Source organism: Cryptotermes secundus, unplaced genomic scaffold (assembly GCF_002891405.2).
Source record: "Cryptotermes secundus unplaced genomic scaffold, Csec_1.0 scaffold1359, whole genome shotgun sequence".
Taxonomy (NCBI): Eukaryota; Metazoa; Arthropoda; class Insecta; order Blattodea; family Kalotermitidae; genus Cryptotermes; species Cryptotermes secundus.
Window position 1 is genome coordinate 296,526 of NW_019734334.1, and position 22,329 is coordinate 318,854.

General features: G+C 40.7%; 1 protein-coding gene across 6 annotated transcripts in view; it reads left to right on the forward strand.

Moving 5' to 3' along the window:
* Positions 1–22,329, forward strand: part of LOC111868702 (sushi, von Willebrand factor type A, EGF and pentraxin domain-containing protein 1) — a 372,141-nt gene that overhangs the window by 107,309 nt on the left and 242,503 nt on the right. For all 6 annotated transcript variants that reach the window (XM_023859599.2, XM_023859603.2, XM_023859601.2 and 3 more), the window contains exon 2: positions 20,935–21,119. In XM_023859599.2, the coding sequence (XP_023715367.1) occupies positions 20,935–21,119 (185 nt within the window). The remainder of the gene's footprint in view (positions 1–20,934; positions 21,120–22,329) is intronic.

Here is a 22,329-nt window from a genome sequence, read left to right on the forward strand (position 1 = left end):
TCATTTCTGTTAGAGACTGAGTCGACGCCATGGCCATAATTCAGCTGGAAGGATTAGGTAAATTGAAAACATCCACCTCATCAGTACATGATCCCACGACCTTCCGGTTTGTAGCATAGTGCCTCAATCAACTACGCCACCGTGTGCCTCCCCTTTTCCACATCTGAATCCTTCTCTACCTCATTTACTGTCTATTTGGCCTTCAAATAGTGCTCCATGTTCAGTTATGCATTATTCATTTGGGCCAAAAATATTGAATTTTTCCTGTAATCTTCTTTATTTTTACAAGGCTTTTATATGATATGAATGTTCACGCTCCACGCCCAGTTAAATTTTTAAAATTTTCCATAATCAGCTTTCTTCCTTCGAAATATTTCAGAATTTGGCTAACACTTTTAAAAAATTCACGCTCCGCCATTGATTTTATTGTACCTGCATGTACCCACAACATTTTGAATAGTTAGAAAAACATTAAAGGACTGAGACCGATACAGACACTTAGGCGTAAATGGGAGGATAATATTAAAATATATTTTAAAGAAATATTGTTTCACGGCATGGCCCTGATTCATCTGGCTCTTGATAGGGCCCAATGGCAGACTCCTGCTAACGCTGTAATGAGTACTGAGGTTCAGCAGTGTCGGCTTTGTCTGTACGTGCAGTGGAAATGAAAATGTCTATTTCCTTAGGCTATCTCAACTCCGAGAAGTCTGGAATTTCGTCACATTACCCTCCCTGCGAAGCAAACAGATGCTGTGAGGGTATACTGAACCGCATATTGTGGCAAGGTAGCTTTGGAATGCACAGACACGAGCATCTTCCCCTCCATGGAGATTTCTTGTTTAAATGCCCATATTGCGTACAGAAACGAAGGTACATTAGGCCCGTATTTCATGCTGGTCCCAGGAGCACTGAACAGCATTGCTTGATGGGCATGGCTGTGTTACCGCTCTTCAGAAGCAATTTGTGGAATGCATTACGAAATACTTTCCAGTCGGTGTAATTCAGATGGAAGTAAATCTCCAATACTCCTTCAGTTTATGGAATGTAGCTCTGTGTAGCTTACATAGTCAATATAACATAAAAGGAAAGTATTTGTAGAGCGTCCGTTGTGGTTCTGAGGGGATGACAAGAACCCAGTTCATAACAGTTGATGCATAAAAGCGTATAATTACTGAGAGTTGATTCATGGGCATGAACTCCGGGAGAGGAGTTGAGAATTAGACATTTTCTCCGCCGTATTAAAAAAAGTAAGATCATAGAAGGGAAGGAACTATACTAAATATTAGTAGAATGCATATAGAATAAGTATTTAAAGAAAATATTCTTATACCACGGATATTCTAGGGCTGTCCGTAAAAATTGACTTACATGACAAGAGCTTAAACTTTTTCAGAAGATATCTGGCCCTCTCTCCTTGATAAAATCCTGGCGACGTCCGTATTCCAAGATAGGAATATGTCCGTGTGTCATTTCAGCTTGATTGCTTAACACAGTCGTAAGATCTGTCTACAATAAAAGTGTTTATGAACAATTTGTCATACTAGATTTTAATCGAGATTGAAAGAAATCATACTTTCGTGATGTAGTATTCTGGATTACGGCGCCGTGTAGTCTGATATGTGGATATCCAGCTTAGACGGAAACACAAGATCACACTATGAACCCTCACCGATCCGGAAACCTGAAATCCTATGTAAGCTGTAAATAGACTTTCATGTACGTGTATTTGTTGTTGGCTCGATCAGTTTTCCATGATTTACATTACTAGTGGTAGATTCTAAAGGGTTCATAGTTACTAGGTTTTTGGACATTATCCCGCTTCCAGTATTCTAGAGACTATAAAACACGTCATTTCGGAAACTGGATATGTTTCCGTCCTCAGGTGAAGGGGGAAAGACATCTACTCTGTTGGGACCCTAACTTCCAGTGATTGAGGTTAGCTCTTTCTAAGGGATCCAACTGAGTAGGTGTCTTCCCCCCTTCACCTGACGACGGAAACATCCAGTTTCCGATACGTTGTGTTTTCTAGTTTCTAGAATATCAGAAGCTGGACATATTCCAAAAACCCAGCAGCTCTTAGTATTACTAATGGTGTATGCGGAACCTATAGCTGTCATTGACTAGGAAGTTCGCATGCACATTAAATGAAATTAAGCGAAATTACTGGTATCATGGTCATCCTGTCTGGCTTGTACCCCGACACCAGGATCCTTGTATTCGCAGTCCTCACGGATGGACTATTCTCCTATACCTCTATACACGTACTGTGACACATAAGTGAAACCCCCGTTCTCGGCAGACTTACTATTGCACTCCATGCAGAATATCTGCGGAGAACGCGTAGAGAAAGTTGGTTGCGTTCGCTCTCACAAAGTTGCCTCTCCAGGAAAATGTGAGTCAAGTTTTATAGATGTGTAAGAGAGATCGGGTACGGAGAATTTAACATGACGATACTACGGAGGAAAAGCACACTTGAAATAATGTTTAACCCAGTGAAGGATGCATTAGTCTCTGAAATTCTAGTGGCGCATCAGTAAAACGTTCATCGTGGAATATTTCGTGGCAATTAATGGGTAATGTTTTCCAGTTAAAGCATTTTATTGCCTTTAATTCTACAATCGATGTGCAAGCCCACACTCATGTCAACTTTCACTCGCACTGCCCGTGTCTTACTCTCTCGCGCAAACTGAGGCCACTAAAAGGTAACAGTACAGTACTTACATACCACACGCTTACTTACTTATGGAGCTGAGCCCTTCTCGAGGAGCCGCCAATTCTGCAGCTACTCAAGAATTTCCCAGCATCTTATGGAACCCGAAGGTTCATTATCGTGTTCACAAGAGCCCTCCACTGGTCCCTATCCTGAGCCAGATCAATCCAATCCATACCATCCCATCCCATCCTATTTCTCTAAGATCCATTTTATTAATGTTAACCCACCTACGCCTTGGTCTTCCCAGTGGTCTCTTTACTTCTGGCTTTCCCATCAATATCCTATATGCATTCCTCTTCTCCCCCATTCGTGCTACATGCCCTGCCCACCTCATCCTCATTGACTTAGTCATTCTAGTCCATGATTTATTTCAACCGTCTTCCAGTGCATACACTCATCTATCTCACTCCTCTCTCTCGCACTACATGTTTCGGCACAAAAGTGCCATCTTCAGGTGCATGCCTTGCCGTCTTCATATTAAAATAACTAAAATATATATTTATCAATATATATGATAAATATATATTTTAGTTATTTTAATATGAAGACGGCAAGGCATGCAGTGAACGTAAATCGAATAAGCACCTGAAGATGGCACTTTTGTGCCGAAACATGTAGTGCGAGAGAGAGGAGTGAGATAGATGGGTGTATGTACTGGAAGACGGTTGAAATAAATCATGGACTTAAATCAGTGCAACAGGACGCTAAAATATAACATTATTAATCATTCTAATTATACTTGGAGAAGAGTAGAAGTTATGAAGCTCCTCATTATGCAGTTTTCTCCAACCTCCTGCGAAGTAACAGACAGTAGCATACAAAATGGAGCAACCCTGGTTTCGAACGGGTCTGCGAACTCTTTTAATAATGCATTTTGTTGTTTCATTTGTGGGTTAGTTTAATCACGCTTCCCTCGAAACAAGGACCCCAATTTTAAATAATTCTAAATATTTTAAAGTAATAGTTTCGAAATGTACGTTGATGTCATACTTAAATTTATATTTAAAATGAATAAAACAAATAATTCTAATTCCCAAGAAAATAAAAACAGTACGAGTAAGTCATGTAGACCTGTAACTTCCTCCATAGCTGCGCTCCGTGTTTTCAGCTACGACATTAACTCCGCAAATTCGTTTGAAATAGCCCATGTTACATTTCTGTGTGAGGGAACGTGACATTTGTGTTTCTTTCTAATAGCAACCATAAAGTTTTGCAAAATTTTTATTTAATTATCGTTATCTTACGCCCAGAACGTGATTCAAATGCCGACGAAATTTTCCCCCAGATAAATGCAATGGACTCAGCTTTCTGTTCTTCCTTGTTTGATAAAGGTGCTTTAGAGCATGATAGATATGTACATATTGTGACTTATAGGATGTTACGCGTGACGAGAATGACGGGTTCTAGCTCGGATGATTGGATTTATTTGTATTTGATGTCATTCTATCTTAATCACATTTACTACAGTGCTATCGGTGATTTGCGCTTTTATAATTCACAGTTACACCCATACACACACACACACACACACATACATGCACACACACACACTAGTCCTCTCCTGGTAATGCAAATACGACAGAGGAACTAGCGCTTCAAATCACTCCAAATATTGCACATGAATAGAGTCTTCAAATCACACTTTAAATCCTCACAGGCCGACCTCCTGTATTCTTTTGTACTCCTGGTTCCAATTCGCTCCGAACTTAAATCAAAGTCAAAGTCAAATTTACTTTACGACTAGCGGTTTACCGCCAATCAGTTCATACTGGCGCCAGGCCCCTTAAAGCCCACGACCAGAGATTTTTTCCAACTGAACTCTAGCGGTAATAGTCCTTATGTAACATCCTCTCTGACGAGAAGATGGGGTTCTCTCTTATGAATATGTTTGTGTTTTCAGGTGTATATTTCACACATATAACGTTACTGAAAATTCCTCCTTTTACTCTACACACAAATACTCTGTCAGTACAGGTTTTACAGAGCAGATCATGCCTAACTTACGTATCGTATGCTACAACGGCAGCACTCAACTGAAGATTGTTTACACATCGTAGCCTAGAAAGGCTCTGGCCATCCACGTTACAATATACGAGTATATCAAGCAAAGTTCATATGATCATGAATGGGGATCATACTTCCAGGGAATGAGAGGCAACGCTGCAGCACAGTCGAGCACCCGCCACCAGAACAATGTCGCATCAGCACAATGCAACCGCTGCAGTACTCTGACTGTCTGATGGAACTGGATCGTGCCATCTGTTTTCAAGCTGACACGCTAATCCATGTCATAAATTTCATTTAATTTTGGGGTTTTAAAATTATATTACCCGAAATACACAGTAGTAGTACAAGTACAACTAAATTCTATATTTTCCTTTTAAGTTTATACCATATTCTGACGCATTGACATTTGCAATTTTATTATAGCGAGATTTGCTATGTATTTCACTCTTAATTTGATAATAATTATGTGAGGCTTGGTTACTTCCATTCTAATGGAATTTTCACACTATACGTTTGCGTTTTAACCATGGTTTATTGGTGCTATATCGATAAATTGTAATTGATGATAGTCGAGATAACAACCCTGGACTGTAATTTGTCGTGCTTGAGCACGTTTGGCAAATAGCTTTGATGCTGCATGCATCACACTCGCCCTGCACGGAAACAGAGCATTAACTTAATCTGAATATAAACGTCATATTGATTTGCGTGGTAATGTTCGCTCTCAACACATAGCTTCACCCCCACTCATTCTCTCTGTTTGCGAGTGGGGACGCTGATTTGTTGGCCTGAGCGGTACTCTGTCAGCTTAATAACGAACCGACTGATTCACTGACCGATCAACTAACCGACTACTTTCGTATGCAACTAGGAGTAATTCGGTCGAGCAGAGTCCTTGGGAAGCTGACAGTCGCTGAAATGGTCAAAAAACTTGTCGCCTTTTATGAAATCAAAACCTAAACCACAGAAAATCCTGAAATCCTTCTTCTTCTTCTTCTTCTTCTTGTCACGAATTTAGGCCAATAAATGACCTGTCTCGACGTTGGATAATGTCCGTCTAGTATAGTCGTTCTCAAACTGTGTGTCACGAACTTTTGCCATGTGCGTCCAGAGAATCTGAAGAAAAGAGTAATTATAATTATAAAATAAAATTTACAAAATTGTCTTTCTGTTTTAATGCAGCTTTTATTTTATATAATAAGTGACATTATTTAAAACATATATGCACATTTCTTACAAATTTTAGTTCTGCATTTTAATTGTAGTTTGACGCGAGGAAAAATGAATAACCCAGGTGCACCGCAAGCAGCAAGAGAAACACAGATCTATTAAATTTTTCAAAGGTCGCTCAGTCTTCGTGTTCTAATAGCTCAATAGTCGAAGTATTTTTTTGGTTATCTAGTGTAAACTATAAATCTGATATGATCTCTCCAGTTTTGTTTGGGAGCCGGGATAGCGCAGTCTGTATACGGCCTGGGCGACCGAAGGGTCGGAATTCAGTTCCCTTAGGGGCAAGATTATTCTCCATTCCATGCTTTCAAGACGTTTCCTGGAGCCCACTCAACATTCTACCCAATGGGTAATTTGCCCATTCTCCCGGGGGTAAAGCAGCAGGGGCGTGAAGCTGACCACTCACCTCCAACTAGTGCCGGGGTCAAGAATACACGGATCTGTACGTACGTTCTCCTTACGTTTTAATGCTCACTCGCTCATGGAACTGACCCCTTCTGGATAGCCGCCAATTCTGCAGCCACTCAAGAACTTCCCAGCATTTTATGGAACCCGAAGTTTCATTATCGTGTTCACAAGAGCCCTCCACTGATCCCTATCCTGAGCCAGAACAATCCAATCCATCCCATCATATCTGTCTAAGATCAATTTTAATATTGTCCACCAACCTACTTCTTGGTTTTCCCAGTGGCCTCTTTCCTTCTGGCTTCCCCACCAATATCCTGTATGCATTCCTTTTCTCCCCATTCGTGCTACATGCCCTGTCCATCTCATTCACCTTAACTTATCATTCTAATTATACTTGGAGAAGAGTACAAATTATGAAGATCTTCATTATGTAGTTTTTCCAACCTCCTGTCACTTCATCTCTCTTCGGTTCAACTATTCTTAACACCCTGTTCTCAGACACCCTCAGTCTATGTTCCTCCCTTAATGTCAGAGACCAAGTTTCATACTCATACAGAACCACAGGCAAAATTATAGTTTTCTATATTCTAATTTTTATGTTTTTAAACAGCAAACTAGAAAAGGAAATGTTCTGAACTGAACGGTAGCAAGCATTACCTGAATACGTTTTAATACCATAGTGCTTAATTAGTTAAGCACAGGGACAACTTTATCTTTACTTTGCCAGTTTGTTCATATTGTGCTACACTGCCACCGACATTCAGTGTCTGATTTCTCTAGCGCAGATCCTGCCAAAGAGTCCCTCCAAATCCAAGTTCTATGTAACATGTTAGCCCGTGCCCAGCCCTCCAAATCTGAGGACCTACCAGTGTCGCCTATCCCAGTTTCTCTCCCTGTTCTGAGGCTGTCTCCTCTGTCCTCAATCTGAAGGCGCAGCATTTTGTGCTGACAAAGGATATTTATTTTAAGATTTCTGTCTTCTGAGATACGACGCCATATAATCCGGTAAATCAGCCGACGTTTCGAAGAAACATATTGCCCCCATCTTGGAATACATTTATTTTTAAATTATTCTAAATTTTCAGTATATTCATTATTAAGTTTTGTAAAATTAAGCTCTCGTTTTCTTATATTTGGTCTTCTATTAAACGTCTTCCACGATTTTCTTGTGACTGGGTTTGTTTCCTTCATCTTTGTCTACTTTACTCAGTTGCTTGATTATTTTGTAAACCTTCTCATGGGCCGCTCCATAGCTCAAGCGGTTAATCGCTGGCTTCCCATAGCGGCGACCCGGGTTCGAACCCGGGTCTGGTCAAGTGGGATTTGTGGTGGACAAAGTGGCGGTGGGGCAGGTTTTCTCCGAGTACTTCGGTTTCCCCTGCCAATCTTCATTCCACCAATTGCTCCACAATCACCCTCACCTATCATCTGGGGCTGGTACAATAGACCAGAAGTGGCCGCAGTACAAGGGACTTAGTCCCACCCCAGCAGCAATAAAAGACCTTCTCTTGTGTACCATGTGATTATTTAACTTACTTGTTATTTTCAAAAATTTCAATCCAGTCCTGACGCCACTTATTACAATGAGTTTGTATTTGATTACTGAAAATACGCTACTCTTTTCCCTTATTGCCATATTAATATAGTTGTTCCAGATAATGTTTAATTATGTTCCTATACGTTTTATTACCTTTTGTATGGCTTATGTAGCAGCTACCCTTGTAAGTGTTTAATGTCCTATAACCTCCTCTTCCGACCGATTTGTATTAAGATCGCGGATGGCTAGCAATCCATTGGTTTACTCTCGTACGATACACGTATAACAGATTCATAATGGCCTCGTTAAATACGTTGCAATGCAAAGAATTGTTTGCACTATTTTTGTGCATACTTCTGATGTTTCCATCTTTCTGGCATGTTTGTTTTACTCTGCAGTGTGACATTCCGTGCTTATATTAACATTTCTAAACAAACTTATGTCTTGTCTTAACAGAATCTTCCTTTCTATTTACATGTACGTATTATGTTCCCTGACTGCTCCAAGTGTATTTTATGTTATTTGAACATGAGACATCTTTGCCGTTGCACTTTCATTAAATTTGGAATGACAAACCGTCCCGTGTAAACACACGCACTGCCACTACGCGTGTCCAGCAGTATACCCAGACATTTAACAAGCAGTAACAGAAAGCGTATTGATAGGAATATATACAATAAAATCTTTACACATATAATATTTAAGCATCCACAAATTTAGCTTCTTTTAGCTTATAAAGTAGGATCCTTGGCAAACGTGAGGTAAGTTTCTTTTACTANTTCGTAAATAACACACAACAGGATGTTACTATAGGATTCTAACCATGGTGTATAACACACAGAGATATTGGGTTTTCGGACTTTAGCCATTGTCCTGGTTTTTAAGATAACTAAGAAAAAACACGACGTTTCTGAAACTGGATCTGTTTCCGTCCTCAGGTGAAGGAAAACACCTATTCTGTTGGGTCCCTTAGAAAGAGTTAGCCTCAATCACTGTCTATTTTCCGAAACGTCGTGTTTTTTCTTAGTTATCTTAAAACCAGGACGATGGATAAAGTCCGAAACCCCAATATCTCTGTGTGTTATACACCATCGTCAGAATCCTATAGTAAATAATTGGATTGTATTTATATTAAACTAGTTTACACTGGTTGTTATCGTCATTTCAGATATTTAGTATTTTTGGTCTGATATATTGTAAAACCTATTCAGTAATCTTATTGTTATATCTCATATTTTTATTCGCCGACAAGCGGCGGTCGCCCGGTCGATATAGTAAGCTTGCAGACTACAGGCCACGAAGTCTTTTTAGTTTTATATATTTAACGTTAGAGTAAATATGAGAATCCTTGCACTGAAGACGCCTGTAATAGTACATATTCGGAAATTTGAATGTTTATTGCAGTTTTGTAAAAATTAGGGATGCCTTCATTTTGACCCTATTCAGGGGAATAATTCCCGACTATTCTTACCCAGTTTCTTTGAGTTTTGCATTAGAGGATTAATATTCTTTCATAAGTACAACTACTTCTATGGCTTTCGTTGCCCCCAGCCCTCCGTCATTAAGACTGGTGATCCTACATGTCTGTGGTGGTGGATATTATTGTAAAATATTATATATTGTATTATGTCTCTGTAATTTCCATATTATTCCTTATTCTTCTTCATGCTGTAATCGTTTCTGTAGAAATATAAATTTCTTTGTAGTGTAAGGGCAACGGACTTTCCTCTGAGCATGTTACCAATATGTTGAAGAACAGGTCTCAGTCAATTCCACCAATACCAGATTCGGAACCACCATACTTGTGACTTCTGGAGAGAGAGAGAGGAAGAGTGTCAGTATTTTGAGTGAAGGGAGAGGACCATCTGTTTGTCAGGTTGCAGGTCTTTACTTAGTATATCTGTCCCATTCCACCGCGTCTACTGGGATTCTCCATCCGTCACGCGAAATACGCACTCCGGAGAGACTTCATGCAAAGTCTGAAGTATATCTAACAGTTATAACGTGAGAAACTCGGAATGGAAGTCATTTACTTGTAGGCCACCCAACCTTCATCTTTTATAAATTCTTATTTTTAACATGGAACCTTTAAATTTATTAAGATCATGAATGGAACAAATAAATGTCCGATAGGTCTAAATGAACTGTTTCAATCTGAAAGATTTTAGAAAGAAATACGTGTTTTGTAAAATAAATTACGTAAGGCACGATGTCTGCGTCATGCTGCAAAGAAAGGAGCACTCATACCGGTGTGCCGCGGTTTTCATAATCTCATTCCTTTCAACTGTGCTCCTTTCTTTGCGTCATATCGCAGACATAGTGTCTTGACGCATGCCGGTGTGCTGCCAAGCTAAGGCTTTCTTTTCTGACTTAGAACCCGTTAGAATGCAGGTTAGAAGTCGACTGGGAGGAGAATGGTGGGTATGTTGTAGCTCTGCAAGAAGGACTATTCCTTAATCAGAATAGAAACATTTCTCGGAAAAGCTATTAATAATATATATTTTTCCCTACGTTGGGTTAATTGGCCGAGAGTGATCGTAACATCCGGTCGGTGTTTCGTTGTGAATGGCAGGGTAACCAGAGACAGAGGATCCCGGGAACAGTTTCCTGTACACATGTCAACATGGGTCCCATCATTTCATGCACACTTCGGTCCTTGATGAAGGAAAGCTTCTATCTCGAGTATCTTATAAAATTGTGAAAGTAAGTACAAAATTAAAACGAACTTGGCTCCAAATTTTGAATACAAAAATCTCAGAATATTTAAGCATATCTCGTTCATTTCCTTGCCTTGCCGCTCAGTGCACGTGGTCTAAAGTTCTACAAGTTTCTTGGTTCCATCAGGGCCCCAGATGGGTGCTCTATGCCAAGACAGACTGGCCGACTGACCGTCGGTCCTAAAATGAGACTCAGACTCAGAGAGTTTAGTGTCCCAAGTATCACAAGAGATTCCGAGTGAAGTCACAGTAGAGATTGTGAGTTTTGTACTCACGGTTTTGGATTCGACTGTAGCGAGACTAGAGTCTAGCGAGACGTTCAAATACAGATGAGGTCATTGGATTTTTTTCAATTGACCTAATCCTTCCGGCCGCACTAGGCCCTGGGGTTTACTGCCTCTAACGGAAATGAGTACCAGGAATTAAATAAATAATTTTCCTGGGAAGTAAAGCGCGGCCGGCGCGTAAGGCTGACAACCTTACCGCCAAGTTTGAGCCGATTGTCTGGACAATGTGGGACCCTCAACGTCTCACAACCCTATGGGTCTTCACGGCCTGTTACAGGGGTAGCTTTACTTTACTTTTACTTGACTCTAGCGAGACAGAAGCAGGTTGTGCTCAGACTTCGCAGAAGAGTTCCAGAGTGTATTAACGGAGTAATAGCGCTCTAGAGTCCATTCTCGGAGACGAGAGAGTCATCGTAAACAAATGCACGCGTTATCTCCTTCGCTCTTTGAATGAATTCATGCAGCGATCACGTGATGCGTGTACCGTTGCAGGGGCGTCCAAAGTTCACTCTTCAGTCTGAATGCAGGTTAACGTGCGTCCGAATGCAGTGAGTACACTGAAGTAACTGCGCGCTTTGTCCACTCCTTGCTGTCAGCTGTGGCGACTCGGGGCTTGCTTTGTTTACGCTAACTGTCTCGTCTCCGCGAATAGACTATAAGTGAATAACTGTACGAGTGTGGGTACAAATAAGCGTCCAATATAAGAAATCTCTCTGATCCGAAGAGCCACACAATTTATTCGTGTCGTCACACAGCCGACACGTTACAATATCTACATATATAAACATCATTTTTACACGTTCACACTCCTGTGTGTTTTTATTAATAATGATCACTAAAAGTATCCATTTCCCATATTTGGAGCTTACAACTTACATCAAAAAATAATTCTGGTTTATTACATTTTTAGTCATTAAAATTGTCTATTGTTATTCAGTATTCAAACGACTTATTTGATCGCTTCAATAATCTTAATACCATAATAACAATTAATAAGTAAAAGAAAAAGTAAAGCTATCCCTGTAACAGGCCGTGAAGGCCCATAGGGTTGTGTCCGTTGAGGGTCCCACATTATCTAGACAATCGGCTCAAAGATGGCGGTAAGGTTGTCAGCCTTACGCGCCGGCCGCGCTTCACTCCCCAGGAAAATTATTTAATTAATTTCTGGTACTCATTTCTGTTAGAGGCTGAGTCGACCCCAGGGCCATAGTGCGCCCGGAAGGATTAGGTCATTTGATAAAAACCCAATAACAGCATCGGAATTTCAACCCGCTACCTTCCGGCTTGTAGCATGTGCCTCAACCAACTACGCTACCTCGTACCCCAAATAGCAATTAATGTTTAAATTAATTGGAAACAATTGCGCCAAGATTGAAATTAATAGTTCATTGTACTCGTTTTCGTTCTTTTATGGTAACTTGAATTGGAGGGTGCAGCGATGGATGCAGGCAAGAATGGGGAAAGATATTTGGTGGTTGGAAGCACTGTCGCGGAGGAATACTGCACATGCTAGTTGTAAACGGTGAATAGGGTGGATTTTGTGGATTAAAAACATTGTGAAGTTTTCATATTTCTTTTTTAGATTTTTTCGTTTAATTGTCTATTATGCCATTTTTTTATATTTTATTAACCCTTGTGTTTTACAAAAAAAGTCTGATGGTCCCATGTAGCTATTTTTTAAGGTAGGGCATGCGATAAAACTGGGGAATTTAGTCTTAGGCATAAGGACAACTCTGATGAGGTTAATGGTAAAAAAACCACAAGTTTGTGACAAATTTCACTGTACTAGTGGAACAACGGACAGAAGAAAGTGCCGTCTTTACATGGAAAGCTACTTACTGAGAGATTTCACATGGACTGATGCTTCAAGTTTTCATATTCCTTTGTGCCTCATCTGTAGTAAACATCTTACAACTGCAGCAATGGCTTCAACAAAATTGAAACAACACTTAACTACAAATCGCATCTACATGAGTAGTTAAAGTGATGATTATTTTAAAAGACTACAGTCACAGTCAGTGAAAATGCTCAGAAAGAAATTTATTTAGCAGCAGAACTTACTGCCTAAAAAAGGAAGTTATGCAGTTAGTGAGAACTTAATTATGCCAGCTTCTAAAATTATAGTGGGTAAAATGCCACGACAAGATGCAGTACGAGAAATTAAAAATGATCCATTTTCAAACACTACAATAAATAGATATATTGATGACATGTCACATGATGTTCAAGAGGGTTTGTGTGAAAAGTCAACAGATTTGACCAATAAAATTTATGTTGTAGAATTTGTAAGATTTGTAAATGATGATGAAATTCAAGGAAACTTTTTCCGCTGCTAAGAGCTGCCCTAAGATATGCTTAATGTCTTGTCATAATCCCTGGAAATAAAAGGTCTGTCTTGGTAGAAATGTCTAGGCATCTGTACCATTGGTGTCTATCCCTGAACACTATCTGGATTTCTGTGAAAGCAGAGTAGCCTGCCATTCACAGGAAAGCAATTAATATACTGCTGTAGTTTTCGGGCTCTTACATGTGTGAGCAAGCTTTTTCTTGTTTAACTAACATCAGGAGCGGAGACAGAAATCCTCTCATTTCAGTAGCATATGCACACTGTGTGCTTATCTAGAGTTCGATCCAGAATTAAATATTTATGCAGCAAAACACAAACACAGGTTATACAATAAAGAAGTAAATATAATTCTTAATTTTATTTCAAAAATAACACTTTCGTAGCAGACAGTTCTTTCATATTGCTTTGATTTCTTTTATGGTCTCCAATAACCTTACTATTCAATATTGTAAGTAAATATTCGTGTTGTAAGTAGCACTAATTCAGATCAGTTTACAACCTTTATTTACATTAACTCCAGAGCCTACATTTATAAAGTAAGAACAAGAATAATAGAGACCTCTATAGAGGAATAAATGACTTCAAGGTGAGTTACCAACCTAACAGTAACTTAGTGAAGGATGAGAATGGTGATCTGCTTGCAGATTCCCACAACATTTTGAATAGGTGGAGGAACCACTTCTCTCAGTTATTGAACGTACACAGGGTCAGTGATGTTAGGCAGACAGAAATCGATACAGCTGAACCGTTAATACCTGATCCTAGCCCTTTTGAGGTTGAAAGTGCTATTGCAAAATGAAACGGTATAAATTGCCAGGTAGTGATCAAATTCCGGCAGAACTTATTCAAGCAGGAAGCGAAATATTACATTCTAAGATCCACAATTTAATTATTCTATTTGGCATAAGGAAAAATTATCTGATCAGTGGAAGGAGTCTATTATTGTAACAGTTCACAAGAAGGGTGATAAAGCTGACTGTAGTAATTATCGGGGGATATCATTGCTATCAAGTTCATATAAAATTTTGTCCAGTATTCTTCTTTCAAGGTTAAGTCCATACATAGATGAAATTATTGGGGATCATCAGTGTGGGTTTCGACGTAACAGATCAACTACAGATCAGATCTTTTGCATTCGTCAGATATTAGAGAAAAAATGGGAGTACAATGAGACAGTACATCAGATATTCATAGACTTCAAGAAAGCCTATGATTCAGTTAGAAGGGAAGTATTGTACAATATTCTGATAGAGTTTGGGATACCCATGAAACTAGTTAGGTTGATTAAAATGTGTTTAAATGAAACGTATAGTAAAGTCCGTGTAGGTAAATATTTGTCTCATAAATTTCCAATCCAGAATGGTCTAAAACAAGGAGATGCTTTATCGCCCCTCCTTTTCAACTTTGCTTTAGCATATGCAATTAGGAAGGTCCAGGGAAACCAGTTGGGACTGAAATTAAACGGGACACATCAGCTGTTGGTCTACGCCGGTGATGTGAATCTACTAGGTGATAATGTAGATGCCATAAAGAAAAACACACAAACTTTAATTGACGCAAGTAAAAATGTTGGTCTAGAAGTAAACACAGAGAAAACTAAGTATATGTTACTGTCTCGTCACCAGAATGCAGGGCATTTTGGAAACAGATGTTTTGAAAATGTGGCACAGTTCATATATTTGGGAACAACGATAACAGATCGAAACCTGATTCAGGAGGAAATTAAGAGGCGATTGAACTCGGGTAATACTTGCTACCATTCAGTCCAGAACCTTTTGTCTTTCGTCTTTTTTCCAAAAACATAAAAATTAGAATATACAAAACTATATAATTTTGCCTGTGGTTCTGTATGAGCGTGAAACTTGGTCTCTGACATTAAGGGAGGAACATAGACTGAGGGTGTTTGAGAACAGGGTGTTGAGGAGAATGTTTGGACCGAAGAAGGATGAAGTGACAGGAGATTTGAGAAAACCGCATAATGAGGAGCTTCATAACTTGTACTCTTCTCCAAATAATTAGAATGATCAAGTCAAGGAGGATGAGGTGGACAGGTCATGTAGCATGAATGGGGGAGACGAGGAGTGCGTATAGGATATTGGTGGGAAAGCCAGAAGGAAAGAGACCACAGGGAAGAGTAAGACGTAGGTGGGTGGACAATATTAGAATGGATCTTTGAGAGATGGGATGGAATAGATTGGATAGATCTGGCTCAGGATAGGGACCAGTGGAGGGCTCTTGTGAACATTGTAGTGAACCTTCGGGTTCCATAAAATGCTGGGTAATTCTTGGGTAGCTGCAGAATTGGCGGCTCCTCCAGAAGGGCTCAGCTCCATGAATAAGTAAGTAAGGGGCTCCCTGAGTCTTGAAAATTATTTCAAGGGTTCCTGTAAGGTAAAACTTTTGAGAAAGGTTAATTTACACTATGAGATTCGAACAGAGAACCTCCTGAGTAACAGTTGCCGCTACGACAACCCGCATAGTTACGTGAATGTAAGCAATCCAGTTTTTGTCTGCTCATCGAGCCGCCAGCGTGGGCTATATCGACTTCCAATAGGACACGCAAACTGCACGATATTATCGTACTCTCAACCGTGCAATGGCCTGATGCACCACCACTGGACACTTCCATAAGCACACTCTAATGCGATCGGCTTAACATAAGTGAGGTGCCCAGTGTTCGCGCTAATTGCAGCCTATTGTAATGAACTGGTACTTCCGAACGACATACACCCCACCGTCAGAAGTGCTGAAAAGCGATTTTCGTCACGACAGACTAAAGGGCTGTGGAAGTGTGTGAGAGTAAACATCAATAGGATTTTACTCCATTACGTTATAAAACTACGATAGACGATAGACGTCACGATAGACTAAAGGGCTGTGGAAGTGTGTGAGAGTAAACATAAATAGGATTTTACTCCATTACGTTATAAAACTACGATAGACGATAGACGTCACGATAGACTAAAGGGCTGTGGAAGTGTGTGAGAGTAAACATAAATAGGATTTTACTCCATTACGTTATAAAACTACGATAGACGATAGACGTCACGATAGACTAAAGGGCTGTGGAAGTGTGTGAGAGTAAACATAAATAGGATTTTACTCCATTACGTTATAAAACCACGAATTTCATCATTTCTTCTGAGCGTGTTAACGTAGCGATAATTCGCCAGATTCGTTTCTAGGAAGTAGCCGTTTTATATCCCAGCGTATAACAGCCTTCCCTCATTAAGACTGTTGGATTTTAGGTTACCACAGCCGTGGCTATGAAGAGCTGTCTTCTTGGATCGGCTTGTTACCAGTTTCAGGGCGCTTTCTTGCTTGAATTACTCTTCTATCCTGAAGATGGAGGCCATATATTCTTCCGAAACGTCAGGTGAATTGTAAGACGTAAGACGGCGTGAGGTGACAGCGTTGCTACGTAACAGGCAGCGGAGCTCTCTTATATAGTGGCTGTGTGTGCCTGTTACGTAGCAACGCTGTCACCTCACGCCGTCTTACGTCACCGCGCGTTGCGCGTTACGTTATCGTGCTGAGGGGGGAGGGGAGCGCTGACTCATCCGCCACGTCACTGTGGCCTGAGTTGCCACGTTGCTGCTGGGTAGGGAGGGGTTCTCCGTTGCGCAACATGTCACACTATATATAAGCCCTCTCACTGCGCATGTGTGATCGAGACGGTGGGTTGTATCCCTCCCCTTGTGTGTTGTACTGCGTGTTTTATTTCCAACGAAAGAGAAGACTGCAGTTTCTTCCTTCAATAATTCTAATGCCTGATAATTGACCACATCGGTCGAAACGTGTAGTGTAAAACTTTTAAAAGTGAATATCTTTTAATAGATTTTATAGAACATTATTGTTGCATGTGAGACTGTAAAAAGTAATTGTCATGAATTAAATATATACGGACATATATGGATACTTTTTTTTTTGTTAGCGTGTGGAACTGGTGCCAAATTTGCCCGCACATTTCAGTTACAACCTATATGTAAATTGTTATAAAGTTCTGGTATATCAAATGATTCAAAATATGTAGACCTACGTAAGATATTAGTTAAGCCCTTAAACATGCCGTAAACCAGGGTCAGTTTGTGACAACATGGGTGAATTTGCGAGAGCTCTGCTAACAGCTGTAGCGCGAGAAAATGAAATGAAATGAAATGGTGCCACAGAGTCAACTCTTAATTAACTCCATTGTGATGAGCCCTTCTTGAGAAGCCGCCAGTTGTGCAGCCGCTCAAGAATTTCCCATTTTATGGAACCCGAAGGTTCATTACCGTGTTCAGAAAAGCCCTACAACAGAGTCACCCAATGCTGTCACAAAGTGACACTGGTTTACATGAATGACTTTTGAATTAAATTAAGCTAAATGAAAATCTCTTATAATATTGTCACGTTTTGAGTGAGTACAACGCGGGTTTGGATTGGTGAATCAGTTTATTGGATCTTCACTTGTTTTAACTACATATAATTGTAACACTTTCAACATTACTGTAATTATAACAAAAATCATATTACGAGTGACGGTCGGTTAATAAGTAACTCTTAGTGTCGAACCCCATCTGGGGCTCAGATATTTATTACCGTTTGACAGTTACGGTCTTGTTTTCGTGGGGCGCCTACTCTGGCGAGAGGACGGGTTTATCTTTGTATATGCTTCTGGTACCGCCAGCCTAATCTTTCTCAGGTCCGAGTCCCTTGGGATTCGCGACCATATGTTACTCTCTCAGATTCTAAACTTCCCTTTTTGTCGCCTCCTACGACTCCCACGGTCCTGCCAAACACTACAGCACATTTACGAAAGTTCACTTTCACAGATACCATACTGGATTTTTTCTTGTGGGGTTATGTGAAGCACATTGTCTATAAGGTTAAGTTAATAAGACGGTAATTATACCGTTTACTAGGAAGAGAAATATAAAGGGTCTTAAGGAACCGACTCTCTTCAGTAAGACAATCCAGCTCTCCTGCGATGTCAAGTACCTTGGACTAGTATTAGACAAGGGACTAACATGGAGAAAGCAGCTGGACAAAGTTATTAACAAAGCCTATAAGGCTTTTTGGACATGCAGGGGCAGGTTTGGTAAAACTTGGGGACTGCAGTCACACGTTATACATTGGATATACACTGCGGTTGTGAGACCCATAATTACTTATGGTGCCACAGTATGGTGGTCCACAGTTAAATTCAAGACAAGCAAGACAGAACTTAGCAAATAGCAAAGGTTGGATTGCTTAGGTATCACAGGAGCATTTCGAACATCTCCCAACAGCTGCACTGGAGATACTCCTTGGACTCCCCCCACTGCATATACAGTTGGATGAAGAGGCCAGGGCAGAAATTTACCGTGTCCAGTGCAGTGGGCAATGGAAACCTGTATCTGATGGTTTTGGCCATGCAGACATGACTCAGGACATGAAAAAANTCCACAGTTAAATTCAAGACAAGCAAGACAGAACTTAGCAAATAGCAAAGGTTGGATTGCTTAGGTATCACAGGAGCATTTCGAACATCTCCCAACAGCTGCACTGGAGATACTCCTTGGACTCCCCCCACTGCATATACAGTTGGATGAAGAGGCCAGGGCAGAAATTTACCGTGTCCAGTGCAGTGGGCAATGGAAACCTGTATCTGATGGTTTTGGCCATGCAGACATGACTCAGGACATGAAAAAAGAACCCATATTGCAAATGTGGTCTGACAAAATGATACTGAGACATGTATATGAAAAACCCTTCACAGTCAGATTTCCTGACAGGAGTGAATGGGAAGACGAGTTTCATCTCGATATAAAAGGGGGGCTGATCTGGTATACAGATGGTTCCAAGACAAATAAGGGCATTGGAGCTGGTGTGTACTGCCATGGCACGAGGCGGAAACTTAGTTTCAGCCTTGGGCAGTACACGACACTATTCCAGGCAGGAGTATATGTCATTAAATCATGTATTATGGAGAATTTAGATAGGAACTATAGAAATAGGAAAATCAACATTCTATCTGACAGCCAAGCAGCACTCAAAGCAGTTGACAAACACCAGATCAACTCAAAATTGGTCTGGGATTGCCACCAAACTCTCATGGAACTGGCCAAACATAACAGGGTACAACTGATATGGGTGCCAGGGCATGAGGGTATTGCTGGAAACGAAATAGCAGACCAATTCGCCAAGATTGGAGTTGAACATCCGTTCACAGGACCTGAACCAGCCTGTGCCATCTCTCCTGGAGTTGCCAAACAGGCAATCAGGGACTGGACTAACATAAAACACAAGAAATACTGGGAATCCTTAACTGGACTCAGAGAAGCAAAGAGACTCATACGAGGACCTTCCGCTAAAAGAGCCAAGGAACTGTTGAAGCTCAACAGGAACCAGCTACGATGGGTGGTAGGACTACTTACAGGACACTGTCACCTCAAAGGACACCTGTTCAAACTGGGACTAAGTGATAGTCCCACTTGTGAGAGGTGTCAGATGGAAAATGAAGCAGCCACACACGTCCTGTCTGAATGTGAGGCATTAGCTTATTTAAGACTGCGTCACTTGGATCAGTACTTTATGGAACCAAGTGAATATTTTGACGCCCCCACCTCCAAAATCCTGCGCTTCATCCGAAGCGTGGAGTTGCTGAGGGAATAATAAAAAAAAAAGGGGAAGCACAGTGGACCACTGAGGTCTAGGTGCAAGGGCCGAGAAGGCCTATCTCTCATATATTCATTCATTCATAAGGTTAAGTTCAACGACCTTCAACACCTGAAAGCCCGCCTAAGGGACGCTGTGGCTACGGTAACACCGAACATGCTTCAAGCAAAGTGGAAACCGATTGAATATCGTCTTGATATTTATCGTGCCACCAAGGAAGCCCACATTGAAATTTATTGAGAAAGTTATATACTCAGAAAAACATTGATAATTTCCCTTCAGAATGGTGTAACCCATAAATGTGTAAGATAATTGTTTTATTTTGGATTCCTTTCATCCGGACACTTTTAGGTGTTTATCGGAAAGCATGTTTTGTCTTCAACGCAGCAATGAAATGGATTTCAACCAAGCAGTGAAATGTGTCTTGTGGCACTGTGCTTTATAAATCTTTTTCTATTCTTCGACGATTTTTCTTCAAATTCACGAAATTCACACTGCGATTCTACCAAAATTGTTTCAAAGTTTGGGTACCCTAAACAAGATATTTATGGGTATAAAACTTAAAGTTGAGTATGGACATGAATATGATGAGCCTCTCAACATGTACCTTAATAACAAATATTTCTAAAAGTTATAAATCTTTTGGGAGCGAAGTTCTAAATTATAACGGACAGTAAGCGAGGGAGGCGCTCGTACAGGTAAATTTGGAACTGGCTTTTATCCCATGATTCGTAATAAATGCTTGTGGCCTTGTAAAGAAGTTTCACTACGCAATGCTGTTCACTATAACACTTCTCTCGCTCTTTGAGGTATTCCTGTTACTAGCAAAAGTAAACAATGAGCCAATGTTAATATGACATTAACCGATAGTTAAATGGTTTCAAAGTATTGTACCACTACTGTCACTGGGATGTGAATTTACCGCCAAGCCTTCCCTACGTCACATGAAAATCAGTAATATCCACTTTTAATTTCTCTGAATTTCCCCAGGTGATAGAGCTGCATATCTGACAGATTAGAACAACAAATTTAATGTGTTTTTGCAGAGTGTTGGGGAGGCCAAATCCCTGTCGGCGCCAGGAAGCGTCTGCAGCGCACGGCTCCCCGCGATTCCGCGGAGGATGACAGCGGCACCTCGGATGAGGTCGACGACGACGGGCGAGTGTACAAGAATCCTCGTAATTTACCTTCTGCTCTGTGCCCGCGGGATGAGGAACAGGCCACACTGCTGGTAAGTTTAGTTTCGGCATATGACTGTCATACCCCATGCATTCGTACACTCTTCTCTGTATAGAACTGAGTCCCGCCTTCACGCTCTACCCCTCTTTAGTCCCGGTATCCATTGAATAAGAGGCTAAGACGACCATAAAACATTTTTGACGTGTTAGTGGAAAGAAGAATTTGATAATCTCTGCCAAGAATAGAAAACCATCAGTCTAGTTTGCCCTCTGCTTTCTGATCTATCATAGATGCAACGCATGCAAACTGAAGGATATGAGCTTTGCATCCATATAAATGTATTTTTCGTTACTAGAACCAGGCCATGGGCCCGTCCTTGAACTGCGAAATACGACTTTTATTGTATGTGGTTCCTAGCACAGTGTAAGACCTTGTCACTGAAATTGTAATTGTTAGGCTCATAACAATTATCCGCGTAGCGCTGCGGAATTTAAGAATGATATTGTAATTAGAGCAGAAGAGTGCTGTACCGTGGGGTTACAGAGTCGAATGTTTTGTTTTCCCCTTTATCTCTAGGCCTGCAAATCTTGTAGGAGCCCGGTCATTTCAGTTTGCCGTAACGTGTACTGAAAATTTCACGATTTGTTACTTTACTTCCAGGCTAATCAGGCTAACAGAGAGAAGAGTGGGTTTCTGCAAAACATATAAAATATTATAAAAGATAAAACAGTTCCGTCCAGTGTGACTGGTGAAGTTTTTCTTCCTTCAATTCTTAACGCCCTTACATGTTTCGGTCCTTAGAGACCATCGTCAGAGGGACATCGATACTGTTGTCCGGCCACGGCTTGTGTGGCGGCTACTGGTGTTCAGAACAGTTCTCATCTCGGTGCGTCTGTTACGTTCACGATGCCATTTACATTTTCATTTGAGGAGTATGCAGCTATGATTTATATGTACGGGTTTTGTGACGGTAACTCAGTTCTTGCCATAGCTGAATATCAACAACGGTTTCCGAATCGTAGAATACCGAACCGGAGAGTGTTTACTGGAGTTTACCAGGCATTGCGAGATACCGGTAGACTTCCCGGCGCCCGTATTGCAGCCGAGCGTGGTGTTAATGAAGGTGTCACTGAAGAAGGCATTGTTCGTATGGTACACCGCAGTCCACGTACGAGTACGCGAAGAATTGCCAGCCAGGTCTCCAGACTTAAGCCCACTGGATTATTGTGTGTGGGGATGGATGAAAGAACTGGTATACAATG